Here is a 17,677-nt window from a genome sequence, read left to right as displayed (position 1 = left end):
TCGGCGGGAAGCTTGCTTCTCCCTCTCCCACTCCCCCTGCTTGTGTTCCCTCTCTCACTGTGTCTCTGTCAAATAGATAAAATCTTAAAAAAAAAAAAAAAATTCCTGCCTAATTTGTGAGTTCAAGCTCCATGTTGGGTGTAGATTACTTAAAAAATTGTCTTCTTACCACCTGCTTAGATTCCTTTGATGTACTTGTTAAAAAGGAGGCAGTCCCTGAGGAAATGGACTTAGATATTGTACATATTCTTAAAGATTTTTTTTTATTTATGAGAGAGAGAGAGTGAGCACACATGTGCCATGCGGTCGGGTGAGAAGCAGAAGGAGAGGGACAAGCAGACTCTACATTGGGCATGGAGCCTGATGTGGGGCCCATCCCACGACCCTGAGATCATGACCTGAACCGAAATCAAGAGTCAGATGCTCAGCCAGCTGAGCCACCTAGGTGCCCCTAGATACTAATAATGTTTTAAGCCATTTTACATGATTGTTCTTGAAATTTGTAAACTGTTGTTTTCGTGATTGATTTTAGATTAATTGGTTAACATTCATACCTTTGTCTTGCCTTTGGTCCAAATCTGCTTATAGAGAACAAGAAAATTAATCTTTATTTTTCTTTAAGATTTTATTTATTTGACAGAGAGAGACAGCAAGAGAGGGAACACAAGCAGGGGGAGTGGGAAAGGGAGAAGCAGGCTTTCTGCTGAGCAGGGAGCCCAATGCGGCGCTCGATCCCAGGACCCTGGGATCATGACCTGAGCTGAGGGCAGATGGTTAACGACTGAGCCACCCAAGCACCCCGAAAATTAATCTTTATTAACTTTATTTTACATAAAGCAGAAAAATGGCTTTATAACATCCTATTTAAACAAATCAGAAAGATCAGACTACGAATCTACTTTTTGATTAGAATTTAGTCCAGTGTTTTCAACTCATCCGGCTGGGTTTGTTTGTAGGAGGGCAGGGTTTTTGTGATGGGTTAACCTACAAGACCTATGGAGGGGAGCCATGGGTGTTAACTCATTCACATGTGGGGGTTGGAGGAATATGCCAATACTGTAGTACTGTACAGGAATGCAGAGTTTTGTAAGGCTAAGATGAGAAATGTGTTTGGAATTCAGAGCTGGGAATATAGACCTTGGAAGCGTGGAGACCAAGAGAGGTGGCATGGAAATGATCACACAAAACAGTGGTCCCCAGTAGCTCCTATAATAAGATAGCTAGAGGGTGAGAGAGAGATTATATGTATTTCTATACTTAGTCAATTTAAAGTGCTATTCTTTATTCAGAGATTGTCTTTCCTACTTGAAAATGCCCTTTATTTTTTTGAAGATTGATTTATTTAATTGAAAGCAAGGGGGAGGGCCAGAGGAGAGAGAGTCTTAAGCAGACTCCCTGCTGAAAGTGGAGCCCAACACCTGGCTTGATTTCAGGACCATGAGATCATGACCTGAGCCAAAACCAAAAGTCGGATGCTTAACTGTGCCATCCAGGAGCCTCGAGAATGTCCTTTTTTGAATAAAGTTATATATCTAGATATTAGTTCGTTGTTGTTGTTTAGAGTGGGGGAGGGGCAGAGGGAGAGATCATCTTAAGCAGGCTCTTCTCCTAGTGCAGGGCCTGATTTGGGGCTCGATCTCACAACCCTGAGATCATACATGAGCTGAAATCAAGAGTTGGATGCTTAACTGAGCCACCTCGGTGCCGCTAAGTAGTGGTTTTTATTTTGTTCGGGCATGGGCTACTGGAAATAGGATCAGGAACCCTATATCAGTTTTCTAATTTGTGTGTGGAAAGGAGGTTGAGTGGTCTGTGAAATGGAAAAGAAGTCTCCCTTGTGCTTATTTGCCTCTAACTGGCTTGGCTTTCTACAGTTTTGTAGATAGTTTCTTTGTTTTGTAGTAATAGTTGTATTTTCTAGTCCTTAGGTTTCTCATCAGCATCCAGTAAAAGAGATCAATTTAGTATAGAAATTTAAAAATGTTCAAGTTTACATGTATTAAGGGATTTATGGAAGTCTATATATGCAGGCATTGGTGGTGGCTGTTTTGAAAAGTTGTTTTGCTAGACTAGTTCCCTTGTAAATGTTTTAAGACATACTGTTTTACCTTCTAAAGAGCTCATGGTATTTACTTAATGTATATTATATATAGGAATATGGACCAGAATGGGGCAAGGAGTAAGGGATATAGATGAGCCAGAGGAGTGTTCTGTGAGGATTTCTCCCCTCTCAGAAGTGAAGAGGAGTGTAATTCAGAATTTTCAATTTTTGTTAAACCTTTTAATGTTTTTCCCTCTCCCTACCCCTAGTATATTGAATATGGACAACAATCTAGAGATCCTCCTGTGAAAATGCAGGGTTCTATCACAACCCCTGGAAGTATTGCACTGGCTCAGGCCCAGGCTCAGGCCCAGGTTCCAGCAAAAGCTCCCCTTGCTGGTCAGGTTAGCACGATGGTAACCACCTCAACAACCACCACTGTTGCTAAAACGGTTACAGTCACCAGGCCAACAGGAGTCAGCTTTAAGAAAGATGTGCCAGTAAGTAGATCTTTTTTTCTTTTCTCAGGTCTGTTATGTTATAATGTCTCCAGTAGTGAGCGTGTATTTTAATTTTATTATAAATAACACATGCCTACTGAAAATATAAAGACCAGCATTTCTCCCTTTGTATCTCCCCTCCCCAGATTTCCCAGATACAGGCACTATTAATAGTTCAATACATATTCTTGCCAACACTTACAGTGTACAGCCATATATACCATGTGTATGTTTTTTACTGAAGGAATCAGTATACATTTTTCCCTGGGGCATTTCAATTTATGGGTTTTTTTTTTTTTTAAGCCTTCTATTAATACTACAAATATAGACACGTTGCTTGTGGCCACAGATCAAACTGAGAGAATTGTAGAGCCCCCAGAAAATATCCAAGAGAAAATTGCTTTTATCTTCAACAATCTCTCACAGTCGAATATGACCCAAAAGGTAAGCATGATGTAATAGTTTATATATCATTATGAATGCTGTCTATTTTTATCCCTAATGGGCTGGGGGATTTATATTTGATGTTCTGCACCCTCTGTAATACTTTACGTAAAGGCCAAAGTAATAGAATCGAAACAAAGGGAATGAGGATATATAACTAGTGGCTGTGGTTTTTGTAGACATTAAGTAGCACTAGTTTTGCAGCGAGTTTTATAGGCTTTTGAAGTAAACTTCATGGTCTCATCATGGTGGAAGGTTTCGTTTGTACCTTGTTGCAAGTCATGTCGTTCCAGAGACCATTCAGAGCTTTTATTAGGTGTCTAATAACTGAGGTAGACCTTGTGCAAACCATAAGAAATGACCACTGCCTTTTAAGATTATATGTAAGGCATTGGAAATGCCTATGTTAGCCAGTAAAATGAGCCTGAACAAATAATTTTTGAGATACTACGCATACACCATCTTTCAAAATCCCACCAGAACTGATGGGGGGGGGGGGGGGGGGAATAAGCTTTAGTGTCCTTTTGGAAGAAAAGTTTTCTCGAGTTGGAAATTTAGGAAAACACTGTTCTGGTGTTAGGTCTCTTAGTGGCAGGTTGTACATTGGAGAGTTGGGGAAGATGAGGGTAAGGGACTTCATGTTTTATAATTTTAAAGCTGAAACTGACTATAGATGTTTTAGTCCTAATCACCCACAGTTTGGGAGATGACTGACTATACTAACATGGGATTGAATATACTGTACTTCATAGCATGTGTTGGATGTGGGGGGAGATGAAGCATGGTGCTTTAGCATCTAATTTTGCAAGGAGCCACATGCTACATGCTGTAGTAGTATTCACGGAAAAAAACCCCACAAAACTATATTTTATCATCTTTTAATTGTGTACTTCCTATGTCATATTTGTTGGCTAGGTTGAAGAACTAAAGGAAACTGTGAAGGAAGAATTTATGCCTTGGGTTTCACAATACCTGGTTATGAAGAGAGTCAGTATTGAGCCAAACTTTCACAGCCTCTATTCAAACTTCCTTGACACGCTGAAGAACCCTGAATTTAATAAGATGGTTCTGAATGAGACCTACAGAAACATCAAAGTAAAATTTAGTTTTGTATTTCTTTTCATTACTGTTTTGAATTTGGAAATACTTGATTGTACAAGCAGAATTTTTGGGGAGGTGTTGGCTGTTTTTCTATATGTTGTCTATATTAGGTTACCTGTGAAAGTTGTTCTAGCGTTTGTTTCAAATGTGGAGCTACATGTCATGAAGAATTTAGTTATATAGACTGTTTACTTTGAAAGTAACTACTATTCTGAATTTTTCATCATTCCATGCATGGTTTTAAATCTTTCTTTGTTCATGTCTCCTCTTTATATTTGTAATATGTTCTCAGCTCTAGTCCCTCAGGTTCTTTTTAATAGTCTTACAGAAATCAGTTGTATGTATATTTATTGCTAACAGATATTTAGATTGTTAATAACTTTTGCTATTACAGAGACACTGAGTCTTTGATGTCTTCTCAAGTTCCACATATCTCTGTACTCTAGCCTTATTTGTGGAATAGCTATTGTGAAGGATTCTCAGAAGTTCAGAGTCAGAGTTTTCCTAATGTGCTAACACTTGTTCCATAAAACTAGGTATTTTATTTCTCAGGAAGAGTAATGTTTCAAGAAAACCAGTATACAGCTGTAATCATTCTTTGATGAATAACTTGGGGCATTGGTTTGGGAACCAGCACTACATTTAAACCTGTGGATGGGAATTTTCCCCATTCTTGGTTACGCTGTAGTGCAAAAGAATTCCTGGCTCTTTCTGTTGCACAGCTGACCTCGTGCCATTCTGCTGTTGCTGAATAGAGTTTAGGAACATATGCACCGTTTTTTATCTGATGGCAGTGGTGATTACGCTATGAAAGTATGCACATATTCTGGAGCAAAATTTCGAGACTTTTAAACAAATTTAAATTACAACTTCATAGCCATAGATTTTAAGGGGTAACGTGTTGCAGATGTATGTATGTATGTGCCCCAAAACATACTCAGGCGATGGTTATGTGCCCCTTAGGAAAGTAAGAACTAGAGAATTTATGAAATAGGTATTCTAGAAATTTTAAAAGAAGTGTATTAATGAAATAAATAGGTATTCTAGAAAATTTAAAAGAAGCATTTAAGCATTATTATTGTATTTCAGAAAGCTATTTTAGTTTTCTATAGAGATACATAGTGACCTGGATAATGCTAAAGACTGCAGTAGATACTGTGATATTGGTTACATTTCTCCATATGCTTATTGTCTTGAAGGACTCGGAAGCATAGCTTTAATCATCATTTGAATTGAATTTTGCTCTTCAAAACTGGATTTGCACTTTGGGTGTCTGCTTCAAACCTCACTAAAATTTTCAGTTTTCAAATACTTTCCTGTAGGACTACACATGACCCCTTAACCTTATGTAGTTACACTCTGATAATATGGAATAGATCTACTTTGGGGGCATGTTCTCGGAATTGAGAGCTCATTTTTAACGTAGGATAAGGTGGAATTCTCAAACATTGAGAATTTTTTTCTCATTTTCTATCTTTCTAAATCCTATACCATTTCAGGTGCTCCTGACCTCTGATAAAGCTGCAGCAAATTTTTCAGATCGTTCTTTGCTGAAGAATTTGGGACATTGGCTAGGAATGATCACACTAGCTAAAAATAAACCCATCTTACACACTGTGAGTTCCAGGGGTTCATGTAAAACTTAGAATGTTCATACAGCATATTATGTCTAAAAATCTTGACTTTATTTGGGGTTATTTTAATGATGATTGGGTGTTTGTAAGCGTTTGGCCCATGTTTTGAATCTAACTGCATGCTCATGATTGTTTAGCAGGATAAACAAAAGCCAGTAAGGTCTGACTGTCATCCGTTTTTGTAAGGCAAGGGTCATATTATATTGATTCCTAATTTGGGAATGAGTTTTGTGAGGGGTTTGAAGTATATTCCCAGCTTTTAAAAATACTTTTCTTATTCTAGGACTTGGATGTAAAATCTTTGCTGCTAGAGGCTTATGTTAAAGGACAGCAAGAGTTGCTCTACGTAGTGCCCTTCGTTGCCAAAGTCTTAGAATCTAGCATTCGTAGTGTGGTGAGTAGATTATATTACTTTATCGATGGTTAATTTGTAAGAGTTAGTTTGTTTCAGCAAAAGGGCAAGAGATTATATCCTTAGTTCCTATGAACATAGAGGTAGTTCAGTCTTCCTCAGAGACTCTTGGCTTTCCAGTTTGAGAGGCTAAGGTAGCATGATTTTAAAGGATGGCTTTGGGTTTTGGTGTTTTCCTAAAATATGATATAGATGGGAAACCCAAGGGTTTTGTTATGGCCACATAGGTATAAGTGCTTAACTGTTTTAAATAATACAAATTAAAGGATGATTTGGGGGGCCACCTTAACATAATAGTTTTTCTTTAGGTTTTTAGGCCACCCAACCCGTGGACGATGGCAATTATGAATGTATTAGCAGAGCTACATCAGGAACATGACTTAAAGGTAAATTTGTTGCTTCTTTATCCTTTAGAACATTCTTTGCCTTCACATTATTAAAATTTACAGGAAAGGTAGAGTATATTTGGGGGAAGCACGGTAACATTTGGGTGAGAGTAGTATATATTGTGACTAAAGCTACATTTTTATTTTTAAAATTCTGTTCGAATATTTGAATTATGCAGTTGAACTTGAAGTTTGAGATTGAGGTCCTCTGTAAGAACCTTGCATTAGACATCAATGAGCTAAAACCTGGAAACCTCCTAAAGGATAAAGATCGCCTAAAGAACTTAGATGAGCAACTCTCTGCTCCAAAGAAAGATGTCAAGCAGCCAGAAGAACTCCCTCCCATCACAACCACAAGTAAGTGTGATAATTAGCCCTCTGCTTACCAGAATGTTTTCTTAAATGGTGCATCTTCATGCATATATAGCAAGTTGTAATTTTCCACATAATGTGCTGAAATTTTGTATACTTTTTGGTGAGCCACCTAAATTATTAAGGAAAAGTTAGTAATATGTAGGCATCGTCTTGGGTATTAGAATTCCTGTGGTATTCTTAATTAAGTGTCATTAATCATATCCCAGCTAAGCCAGGTTATCTTTTACATTGCGGTCTCAGAAGGAACTGCATGGCATGATGGTCTGTGTTATTTCTCAAATCTTGGGCTGGTCAGACTACCAGCCAGACCTGCCCAGGGAGTGAATTATTATACTTGCATTATGTAGATTGGAAGTGTGGGGACTATAGGAATGTTGAAAAAAAGATTGGGGGCATGTTAGAATAAACCAGCTTTCCATTCTCTCTCAGTCCTCAGGAGCTAAGAATCTCCAAGTGAAACGAGGGAACAGACTAGACTGGAATTAGATACCTGTAATAAAGAGTAATCCAACAAGGCTTGGACTTACTAATGTAGCATGTCCTTACAGTTGATTTATTTGCTCTAGGGCACTGGCACTGACCTAGTTTTACACACTTTGTTCAAATCTCTATTAAAACAATAGAAATTTTCTTGTTGTATTTTAGGGTGGAAAAAATGTGACCTGTGCCATTCTGAGTCCTCCAAGAGACTAATCTAGTTAATTTAATGAAAGACCACTGAGATACCCTGCTTATGTTACGGTAAAATCAAAAAGTGTGTTTTTTATTAGCGCTTATTTTCTCTCTCAACATTTAGCAACGTCTACCACACCAGCTACCAGTACCACTTGTACAGCCACGGTTCCACCACAACCACAGTATAGCTACCACGACATCAACGTCTATTCCCTTGCAGGCCTGGCACCACACATTACCCTAAATCCAACGGTAAGTAAATACTGCTTCGTCCCCCATTTCCTACTTTGTGACGAGATAAACTGGTCACCTTACGTTTCTTTGCCCCCTTTCTTCTGGATTCTTAGGTTGTAGGCTTTTGTGCAGAGAGCAGGAATTGGAAACTGCTGTGTAGTACAGCTTAGATTTTTTTCTACTCTAAAAATAGTTATTGTGACTAGACATCATCTATATTTGTTCCTCATGCCCAAATATTAATCAGCTGGCAATATAATCACAATCGCCAGGAATTCCTTCCACAGGGCAAAAGATTGTTCATGTCATGTGTTCATAGCTTTTTGCTCTTTTTTTTCATTATCATGCCACCGTTAGCCTTGCATTACGCCCTTTCTTTTGGCAGATAGTTTGAACTGAGCTGATTCCTGTGTGTGTATGTAGAATCTCCAGGCCAGGGTCTAGAAGTAGGTCTTAATACTTCAGTTATATTTCTGTAGGCTGGTTCTAGGAGGAAGTTTGGTTTGAAGTCATATAAAATTCCTATTCTTAAAAGGTAGTATTTTACTCTGTGTGTTCAGAGTGATGATTATCTTCTTTGATTCTGCTTAACAGTTGTTCAGAATCAGATACTTGGAGTATTCATGGTCTTTGTTGTTTAGAGACTGAAAATGTTCACAAATACAGGAGTAACATTAATACATTGAGCCTCTTTTTATTTAAAGGACATAAAAGGATTTTGAAAGAGATATTTTAACCTGCCGCCCGTCCTGTGTTTTTTGGTGGGGTTGGGGGCTAGATCTAGAAATTGTGGTTCCCCTTTATAACACTGTCAGTAATCTGAATACTTTTGTATATCCATCATGAGTATTGTAAAAATTTCTTACAAGGTTGTTAAGTTAGAGAGACCAAGTGAGTATTAGGGCATAGTTGGTATTAGAGATAAAAGATTGGAAATAGTCTTTCAGGTGAACCAAAATGGCTTCAATGTATGGTAGTGTAAATGTTTGCTATTCTGAGGAATTATTTGTAGTAATTTTTTTTTTTTTTAAGAAATCCTTTTCTCTATAAACTTGATTGATTTGCATTTCTCCAACTAAAGAAATCACTTTAAGAGTATTTCAGCCACTTGGGGTGTGTGGGTGGTTCAGTTTGTTAAGCATCTGCTTTCAGCTCAGGTCATGGTCCTGGGGTCCTGGGATTGAGCCTCCGCTTTGGGCTCCCCACTCAGCAGGGAGTCTGCTTCTCGCTCTGCCTCTGTCCCGGCTCATGTGCTCGCGTGCTCTCTCGCGTGCTCTCTCTCTCTCTCAAATAAATAAAAAATCTTAAAAAAAAGAGTACTTAAGCCACAGATTTTAATTTTAACTAAGCAAGCATGTAATGCATCTGATAATAAAAAATTTGCCCATGAGACTTTTAAAAAATTGAAGACCTGTCTATTATCATGTATCATAAGGAATACTGAATACTGTTCTCTTTGTAGCTTAGCTTCTATTTCCTGTGTTTTTCATTGGTTAACTTAAAGTAGAAATTGGTAGTTAATGGTTAATATTGAAGCAACTTTCAAAATCTTGGGTGTGATTACTGATGGAAGTTGGGTTGTCTTACTTAAACAAGCTGTTGACTTAACTTGTTTTTTCCCACCTAGATTCCCTTGTTTCAGGCCCATCCACAGTTGAAGCAGTGTGTGCGCCAGGCGATTGAACGGGCTGTCCAGGAGCTGGTCCATCCTGTGGTGGATCGATCAATTAAGATTGCCATGACTACTTGTGAGCAAATAGTCAGGAAGGATTTTGCCCTGGATTCTGAGGAATCTCGAATGCGAATAGCAGCTCATCACATGATGCGTAACTTAACAGCTGGAATGGCTATGATTACCTGCAGGGAACCTTTGCTAATGAGCATATCTACCAACCTGAAAAACAGTTTTGCCTCAGCCCTTCGTGTACGTTGATTATGTTCTTGGTGTAGTACACAGTTCCTTACTGCTTGTCTGAAAGAGGTTCTTTTTCTTTGCACATCACCAAATTGGTTTGATATCTTCCTTTCTCTTAGATTGTAAATTCTGGAGGTGAAGCATCGTGTTTGCTTTTGTTCACTATTATGTCCTCAACACAGTGTTCGGCAGATAATAGATATCCAAATATTTATTGTTTTAAAGAAATGAAGGATTAAAACAATGCCTAAGTTAACAATCTTGGTTTATCATTAAGAATTTAGATTAAAGCACTTGGAATAGGACAGTACAAAACAATGGAAAGTGACTTTGTATGGGCGCGCGCGCGCGCACACACACACACACAAGCACACACTCTTCAAGTAACTCAGTTACTAATTTTGGGTCTTAACATGTCATGGTTAATAATGACTTTCTTTTAAACTGCTTTACTGTTCCCATATTGTTCACCATTTTCACAATAGCCTGATAAGTAAAATGTTTTGGGTGAGTAGTATTTTCATCTTGTATACAGATGAAGAGGATTATTAGGCTATTTCATGGTCACAGCTAATGAGTCATAAGTCGAGTCAGAACTTTTAAAATTTGTCTAGGCACTGTATTTCCTATTTTCTTATCTGTCTTGTCCATCCACAGAAAACTTTAAATTGTTTTTTGTCTGTTCCCCTTCCAATAGACTGCATCCCCACAACAAAGGGAAATGATGGATCAGGCAGCTGCTCAGTTAGCTCAGGACAATTGTGAATTAGCTTGCTGTTTTATTCAGAAGACTGCAGTAGAAAAAGCAGGCCCTGAGATGGACAAGAGATTAGCAACTGTAAGTGTTTAGCGTTTGCCATTTAAGTATTTCTTTTTCTATTTAAGAAAATGCCTCATAACAAGAACCTCAGTGACTTTTTTTTATTTGCAGGAATTTGAGCTGAGAAAACATGCTAGGCAAGAAGGGCGCAGGTACTGTGATCCTGTTGTGTTAACATACCAAGCTGAGCGGATGCCAGAGCAAATCAGGCTGAAAGTGAGAATTGGGGGCTTTGTTTCTCTCTGTCCCTCTTTTTCTTTCTGTTCTTGTTGCTTAAACTTCACCAAGACTAAGACAATGGGGTTAAATGTTACATGTTTCTGAGACAGATTCCACCTCAGAAGCATATCATTTGAAGGCTACCTGTGGAGAAGGCATAAAGATAACTTTAGATAGGGGTGCCTGGCTGGCTCAGTTGGTAGAATGTGCGACTCTTGATCTCAGGGATGGAGTTCAAGCTCCACATGAGGGATTATTTAAAGATAATATTACTTTAAAAGATTATTTAAAGATAAAATCTTATATATATGTATATATTTTAAAGATAACCTTAGATGTATGCACCTCCCAGTTGAAGTGCTACCGTAGTTCATGTCCCTGTTTTTGTGTTTTACAACTTGGTCCTCCCTTCTGGTACTTAAGTTTTTATTGCTATTTACTTATTTGTGAGAAGATGATATTAGAAATCTGATCATTTTTACCAGTTTCATTGGAGAATGGCACTTGGTATGGTCCTATTTGAGGCATTATCCAGTGGAAAAACTCAAATGAATTTCTAAATGAAGGGGACTCTTGACAGGATTCAGGGAAATGGGAAACACTGGGAATTGTGTGCAAATGCATGCATACTTAATCATGCATGCCACATCAATATGTTGTAGTGACTCCTGTGTCCCTTCTCAGAACCCCTGTGCTTACTCCTATGCAAACTTCGCAGTTTGAAAAAACTTGCCTTCGGTTTTGTAAAGAGGATCCTGTCAAAATAAGTTTTCTTCTTTCCAGGTTGGTGGTGTGGACCCAAAGCAGCTGGCTGTTTACGAAGAGTTTGCACGCAATGTGCCTGGCTTCTTGCCCACAAATGATTTAAGTCAGCCCACAGGATTTTTAGCTCAACCCATGAAGGTAAATCGTTGGGTTGGATTAAATTGAATGTTTTACATTGTAATTTGAATGTTTTTATCTGTTAATCTGTCACTTGCTTCCTGTGAGCTTAAGTTAAAGGGGAAAACTTACCACAGTTGTTGAGTATAGGTATTCTTTGTATCAGATGAACATGGCATATGGGGGGACTTTTTTTTTTTTTTTTAAACCCATGAGGTTGATTTTCATGTTTTGCCTGACTAGAGGAATTTACATGGTGATCCCCATGGCTTCACCTGTTTTTTGTAAAAACATTTTCTAAGAATTTGAAATAATTATCTATAGAAAAGTTGAAGTTGTAGGAATGGGGAAACATTTTCCCCCTGAACCGTTTGAATATAAGATACTGACCCTGATGACCCAATCACTCTTGAAGACTTTGGTATGTGTCATCTAAAAAGACATTCTGTAGTACAGCTATTAAAATCAGGAAGTTAACACGGATACATTAATACCTAATCCTTAGACCTCTTTCAGGTTTTATGAAGTGTCCCAATATCACCTTTTTATAGTAAAAGGACCTATTTCAGAATCATACATTTTAATTAGTTATATTTTAAAAATTTAACCCAGGTTAATCTCGGATAGCACATCACTTTTTCCTCATCTTTCATCACTTTGACACTTCTGCAGATAATAGGCCAGTTATTTTCTAGAATGGCCTGATTTGGGTTTGTCCAGTATGTTCTCAGGAATAGATTCGGATCTGCATCTTTGATAGGTTTAACACAGAAATGATGCTGTGTTGTTGTTATTCTATCAGGCTTTGACACTTGAACTCAGTACTATATTTTTCCATCGTTTGTATTACCTAATTTCCTAGGCTGTATCCTATCCCATTATTTTTTGCTTGCTTTGATTACTTGATTGTGTTGATGTCTGATGGGTTTTCCTCAGTCAAGTGAAATACCCCTCCCCTTATCCCTGCTTTGCATTGCCCCACCTAATGTTATTAAGATTGAATAGTTCAGGAAGGCTGTGTTTTGATGGGAAAAAAAAAAAAATTCAGGGGAGTAAACATACTAAAAGACTTTAATTGCTGTACAAGCCAATGAAAAATCTTAAAAATTTTTGCTTATCAATTTCTTGGTTGTTTCCCTCTCTAAAACAGCAAGCTTGGGCAACAGATGATGTAGCTCAGATTTATGATAAGTGCATTACAGAATTGGAGCAGCACCTACATGCTATCCCACCAACGTTGGCCATGAATCCTCAAGCTCAGGCTCTTAGAAGTCTTTTGGAGGTTGTAGTATTATCTCGAAACTCTCGGGATGCCATAGCTGCTCTTGGATTGCTCCAGAAGGTTAGTTCTTAAATGTTACTTTTTTCTTTTCTTTTTTTTTTTTTTAAAGATTTTATTTAGGGCGCCTGGGTGGCTCAGATGGTTGGGCGTCTGCCTTCGGCTCAGGTCATGATCCCAGAGCCCTGGGATCGAGTCCCGCATCGGGCTCCCTGCTCCTTGGGAGCCTGCTTCTCCCTCTGCCTCTCTCTCTCTCTGTCTCTCATGAATAAATAGATAAAATCTTAAAAAAAAAAAAAAGATTTTATTTATTTATTTGACAGAGAGATAGCGAGAGCAGGAACACAAGCAGGGGGAGTGGGAGAGGGAGAAGCAGGCTTCCCGCAGGGCAGGGAGCCCAATGCAGGGCTCGATCCAGGACCCTGGTATCATGACCTAAGCTGAAGGCAGATGCTTAATGACTGAGCCACCCAGGCGCCCCTTAAATGTTACTTTTAAGAATAGACTAGGTTTGTAAATGTAGTGATCCACACAATCATCTCCTTAGGTTATCTTAAGATTTTAAAATTAGATAAAACAAGTTCTTTTTGGTAATAAGCAGGTAATTTTTTTCTCTAGAGTAGAATGTAGTTGTGACAGTTACTGATGGTGAAGTGGGAAAAAAATTTTTCATTAAGATCTTTTGAAAATACTTTAGTAAGTTAAGAAACTTTAATAGATAGCACTTCAGATTTGGAGAAATAGGTTGATCCCAAGTACTTGGGTGATGTGGGAGGGTTGGCGGGGAGCATTGGATTTTGACTGTGTAGGACAGTGGGGCCTTTCATGTGAAGAACACAATGAATATAAACTAGGTAGAACTTAGTGTGTGTGTCAGGGTAAGTGAAAAGCGTTTTGGTGAGTGCAGACATTGTTAACTGGAGGCTTTAGAAGCTGTGTTGTAGTTTTTGTTAAGGTTTGGTTTTTGGCTTTGATAGTTGGGTCATGTACTGTATTTTCCATGTTTGTGAATACCGTTTTTCTTCCATAGGCTGTAGAGGGTTTACTAGATGCCACGAGTGGTGCTGATGCTGACCTGTTGCTACGCTACAGGGAGTGCCACCTTCTGGTCTTAAAAGCTCTTCAGGATGGCCGGGCATATGGGTCTCCATGGTGTAACAAACAGATCACGAGGTCAGTAGCCATCTTAGAAGAGTACTATTTATTGGGCTGTTTTCTAACATACATGCCCTGTTTATGTCCCGAGATTCCCTTTTTCTGGAAGGTAAGTGGAGCATTTGTCCCAATTCTGAGTAGTGAGAATAGTTGATTGCTTGGCCCTTTCCCATTTGGTGCCCATGATGAATATGGAAAACCAGTACCTTGCTTTGGGGGATAAATTGGTTTTTAAAGGTTTCAATGATTTCATAGCAGTGGTGTTCATATATAAATATTTAAATGTCTTAAACGGAATGCTTTGTTTTCTAGGCTTTGAGAGCAAAGCTTGAGGTTTTTTTGTTGTGTTTTTTTTGAGGGGGGGGTAAAGATTATTTACTTGACAGACACACACACAGCGAGAGAGGGAACACAAGCAGGGGGAGTGGGAGAGGGAGAAGCAGGCTTCCCGCTGGGCAGGGAGCCCGATGTGGGGCTCAATCCCAGGACCCTGGGATCATGACCTGAGCCGAAGGCAGACGCTTAATGACTGAGCCACCCAGGCGCCCCAAAGCTTGAGTTTTAACACTGGGCTGTCCTACTTCATTATTGGCTGTATTGAATCTTAGATACTAATTTGCAGTTGGTTCTCAAAGCATCCTTAATTTGGAACAAATTACCATTGAATAAAATGGGTTCTTTATTTTATTTGATACAGCATGGTTAGGCCTTTAAAGAAATACTTTTTTCTAGGTGCCTAATTGAATGTCGGGATGAATATAAATACAATGTGGAAGCAGTGGAGTTGCTCATTCGCAATCATTTGGTTAATATGCAGCAGTATGATCTTCACCTAGCTCAGGTATGGAAGGAATTTTCTTAAACAGGAAAAGGGACTCTGGTTAGTTGGGAAGTGTGTTTGCTGTAAGTGTTATCTATCTTACATTGTGCTTTCTGTGTTGCCAGTCAATGGAGAATGGTTTAAACTACATGGCTGTGGCATTTGCTATGCAATTGGTAAAAATCCTGTTGGTGGATGAAAGGAGTGTTGCTCATGTTACTGAGGCAGATCTATTCCACACCATTGAAACTCTCATGAGGATTAATGCTCACTCCAGAGGCAATGCTCCAGAAGGGTGAGGATGAAGTGTTTTGGGATCTTTATATATTCAGTCTGTGAAGGAGCTTTAGCAATGAATGCAGATTTACTAACATTACCTGTTAAAACTACTGTACCTACAATATGTGGGAAGCCTTAGTGAGGGCTAGTGTCCCTTGAAGTATGAAAACTTAACTAACTGCCAAGCCTTCTTGCTGTAGGGCAAGCAGTACATACAGAGCTAGACTTGGTGTCAAGAGCCCTAGCTTAAGCCCTGGCTCTGCTGCTTTAAAATGTGAGTTTAGGGGTAAGTTGACTTATCTGTTCTTGAATAAAATAGAAATAATATCTCAAAGAATTGTTGAGGTTAAGATAAATAACAAACTATGGCACATGGTAGGCACACAGTGAATATTTGTTGACTATGAACATCAGCTCCATTTCAACAGGCACAATTTTTGGGGGTCAAGAAGTGGCTTAACCAAGGTCAGTCATTTGTGTATTATGTGGTTATGAGTAAACAGAGACCAAGGGTAGTTTTGTTTAAATACAGAAATCACTGTTGTGGTTTCTCTTTACAAATTGTCCAGCTGTATGTCTATGAAATCACAACCGTAAGTAGACTGATTTTCATTCTGGATTTATTGTACTAGATTGCCCCAGCTGATGGAAGTAGTGCGATCCAACTATGAAGCAATGATTGATCGTGCTCATGGAGGCCCTAACTTTATGATGCATTCTGGAATATCTCAAGCCTCAGAGTACGATGATCCTCCAGGCCTGAGGGAGAAGGCAGAGTATCTTCTGAGGGAATGGGTGAATCTCTACCATTCAGCAGCAGCTGGCCGTGACAGTACCAAAGCTTTCTCTGCGTTTGTTGGACAGGTAGAGCTTTTGGAAAGAAAGGTGCTTTTTATTCAACATAAGTAGGGTGTGATGCCTCCGATATTTAAGCTCAGTATTATGTACCTGTGGTTACAGTAAACCTCCATACTCATGTAAACCAAAAATTGTCATCATTACTCTGTTAAATTGATAAAGCTTATTTCTTTTCCTCATCTTTGGACCCTAACCAGTAAATTCAACATTTCATGTCCCCTTTAGTTCTACTTACTCCGTTTCAGTTGTCATAGTTACAAAGTACAGTGGATCAGATAATGAATAATGAAATTGCCAGATGTATGTTGTAATTTTACTAGCTTGATAATCAGTAGTTGAGGGGATTATGGGCTAATAAATAAATAAAATTTTCATAATAGCTCATGTTTTTAAAAAAATAAAACAAAAAAAAACTTAAATATTTAAATGGTGGAGCCTTTTATTATATTTTCTACATTAAGTAGTTTATTTACCTAAAACTGATTGACATGTTCTTTTGGAAAATAGTTTCCAGTATTTATTTTCATTCGATTTGATCTAAATTGGACTTCAAGTTAAAGTGTTAGGAAACAAGTTCCTAGAATAATTAGGTTTGGAAAGAATATTTGTGAACAGGATGAAAAGACGAAGATGTAGGAAGAGAGCTGTAGTACCATTTAGCATTCTGTTTTTGATCATTACTGTCTGTTTTCAGCTGGGAGGGATTCATACCCAGTAGTCACTGTGTCCTAATCATATTACTTAATGGCAAGAATGGTACTTGTGCTGATCTGGCCTTAGAATTCCTTTAGTAGAACTATTGTAATGTTTATTCAGGGAGAGATACTTGTTTATCTGCTTATTTCTGCAGATTGTTGTATTCCTTTAAATCGAGATGAAAGTTTAGGAGTGCTACCAAAGAAAGATTGCAAATTAGATCTATTATCAAATAAATGACGATGTGGAAGAGCTGATTTGAGTTTTTGAAGTTAGAAATAGGATTTACTTTTCAAGATGAATGTTAGTTAAATAAATCGTACTAAGTAGGTCTGTACCCTAAAAAATTCTAAAATATACCTCATTGCTAAGGCGTTATTGAATATTTATAGTTTGATTTTTGATTTGAATAGAAGAACTTTGAATCAGTTGGTTTTTGTGATCATCAGTATTTCATGGGTATGGATGTGGCACCTGTCTCGGCTCTTTTGTTGGCTTAATTACTCTTGTTTCTTCTCTCTGTTTAAACAAGGTTAATTTATATTTTTCTGTTCTCTTTTGCATCCTTTTGAGAATTCTTTCCTCCTCGCGCTCCCTCTTGATCACAGCAGTTTGTCTTCGTTACCTCCCCCTATTAGTTTTTCAGATTTCAATGTACAAAATCCCTCTGCTGACCTTGCCTAGGGTACATTAATATCAGTTCAGTTATTTTATTGCTTATCAAGGGACAGTGAAATTGTTTTAAAGTTTCCAAGATGATGGTTAAGTTTTCATTCTGGGCTTGGTTTCTTTAAGTAAGCACTGACCTCCCTCTCCCTCTGCAGCCTTAACCCTTATTATACTGCTTCCTCCTTTTGTACTAGCCAAATAACTTACCTGCTCTGCCTCACTTCCAAATCATATGTCATAAAATTTGTACTTTTATCCTTTAAAACAGCATTTTATTTTAAAC

The 17,677-nt window shown here is 38.2% G+C and overlaps 1 protein-coding gene and 1 non-coding gene across 9 annotated transcripts in view; both read left to right on the top strand.

Annotated features, from left to right (window-relative positions):
- CNOT1 (CCR4-NOT transcription complex subunit 1) overlaps positions 1-17,677 on the top strand; it is a 103,006-nt gene that overhangs the window by 72,741 nt on the left and 12,588 nt on the right. For 5 of the 8 annotated variants that reach the window (XM_021705772.1, XM_021705778.2, XM_021705773.2 and 2 more), the window contains 17 exons: positions 2,311-2,541; positions 2,845-2,985; positions 3,901-4,080; positions 5,586-5,702; positions 6,004-6,114; positions 6,441-6,518; positions 6,698-6,875; positions 7,690-7,820; positions 9,430-9,726; positions 10,415-10,555; positions 10,649-10,753; positions 11,540-11,659; positions 12,789-12,980; positions 13,948-14,090; positions 14,805-14,913; positions 15,018-15,187; positions 15,804-16,056. In XM_021705772.1, coding sequence (XP_021561447.1) covers positions 2,311-2,541; positions 2,845-2,985; positions 3,901-4,080; positions 5,586-5,702; positions 6,004-6,114; positions 6,441-6,518; positions 6,698-6,875; positions 7,690-7,820; positions 9,430-9,726; positions 10,415-10,555; positions 10,649-10,753; positions 11,540-11,659; positions 12,789-12,980; positions 13,948-14,090; positions 14,805-14,913; positions 15,018-15,187; positions 15,804-16,056 — 2,697 coding nt within the window. The remainder of the gene's footprint in view (positions 1-2,310; positions 2,542-2,844; positions 2,986-3,900; positions 4,081-5,585; positions 5,703-6,003; positions 6,115-6,440; positions 6,519-6,697; positions 6,876-7,689; positions 7,821-9,429; positions 9,727-10,414; positions 10,556-10,648; positions 10,754-11,539; positions 11,660-12,788; positions 12,981-13,947; positions 14,091-14,804; positions 14,914-15,017; positions 15,188-15,803; positions 16,057-17,677) is intronic. The other 3 variants (XM_021705776.2, XM_021705777.2, XM_021705775.2) reach the window with 1 other exon arrangement.
- LOC123323308 lies at positions 4,719-4,856 on the top strand. Its single transcript, XR_006539322.1, has one exon. It is a non-coding gene; the product is annotated as a small nucleolar RNA SNORA46 (small nucleolar RNA).

Source organism: Neomonachus schauinslandi, chromosome 16, assembly GCF_002201575.2.
Source record: "Neomonachus schauinslandi chromosome 16, ASM220157v2, whole genome shotgun sequence".
NCBI classification, from domain to species: domain Eukaryota; kingdom Metazoa; phylum Chordata; class Mammalia; order Carnivora; family Phocidae; genus Neomonachus; species Neomonachus schauinslandi.
The sequence above is the reverse complement of the archived record's forward strand: the minus strand, read 5'-3'. Positions and strand labels throughout refer to the sequence as shown.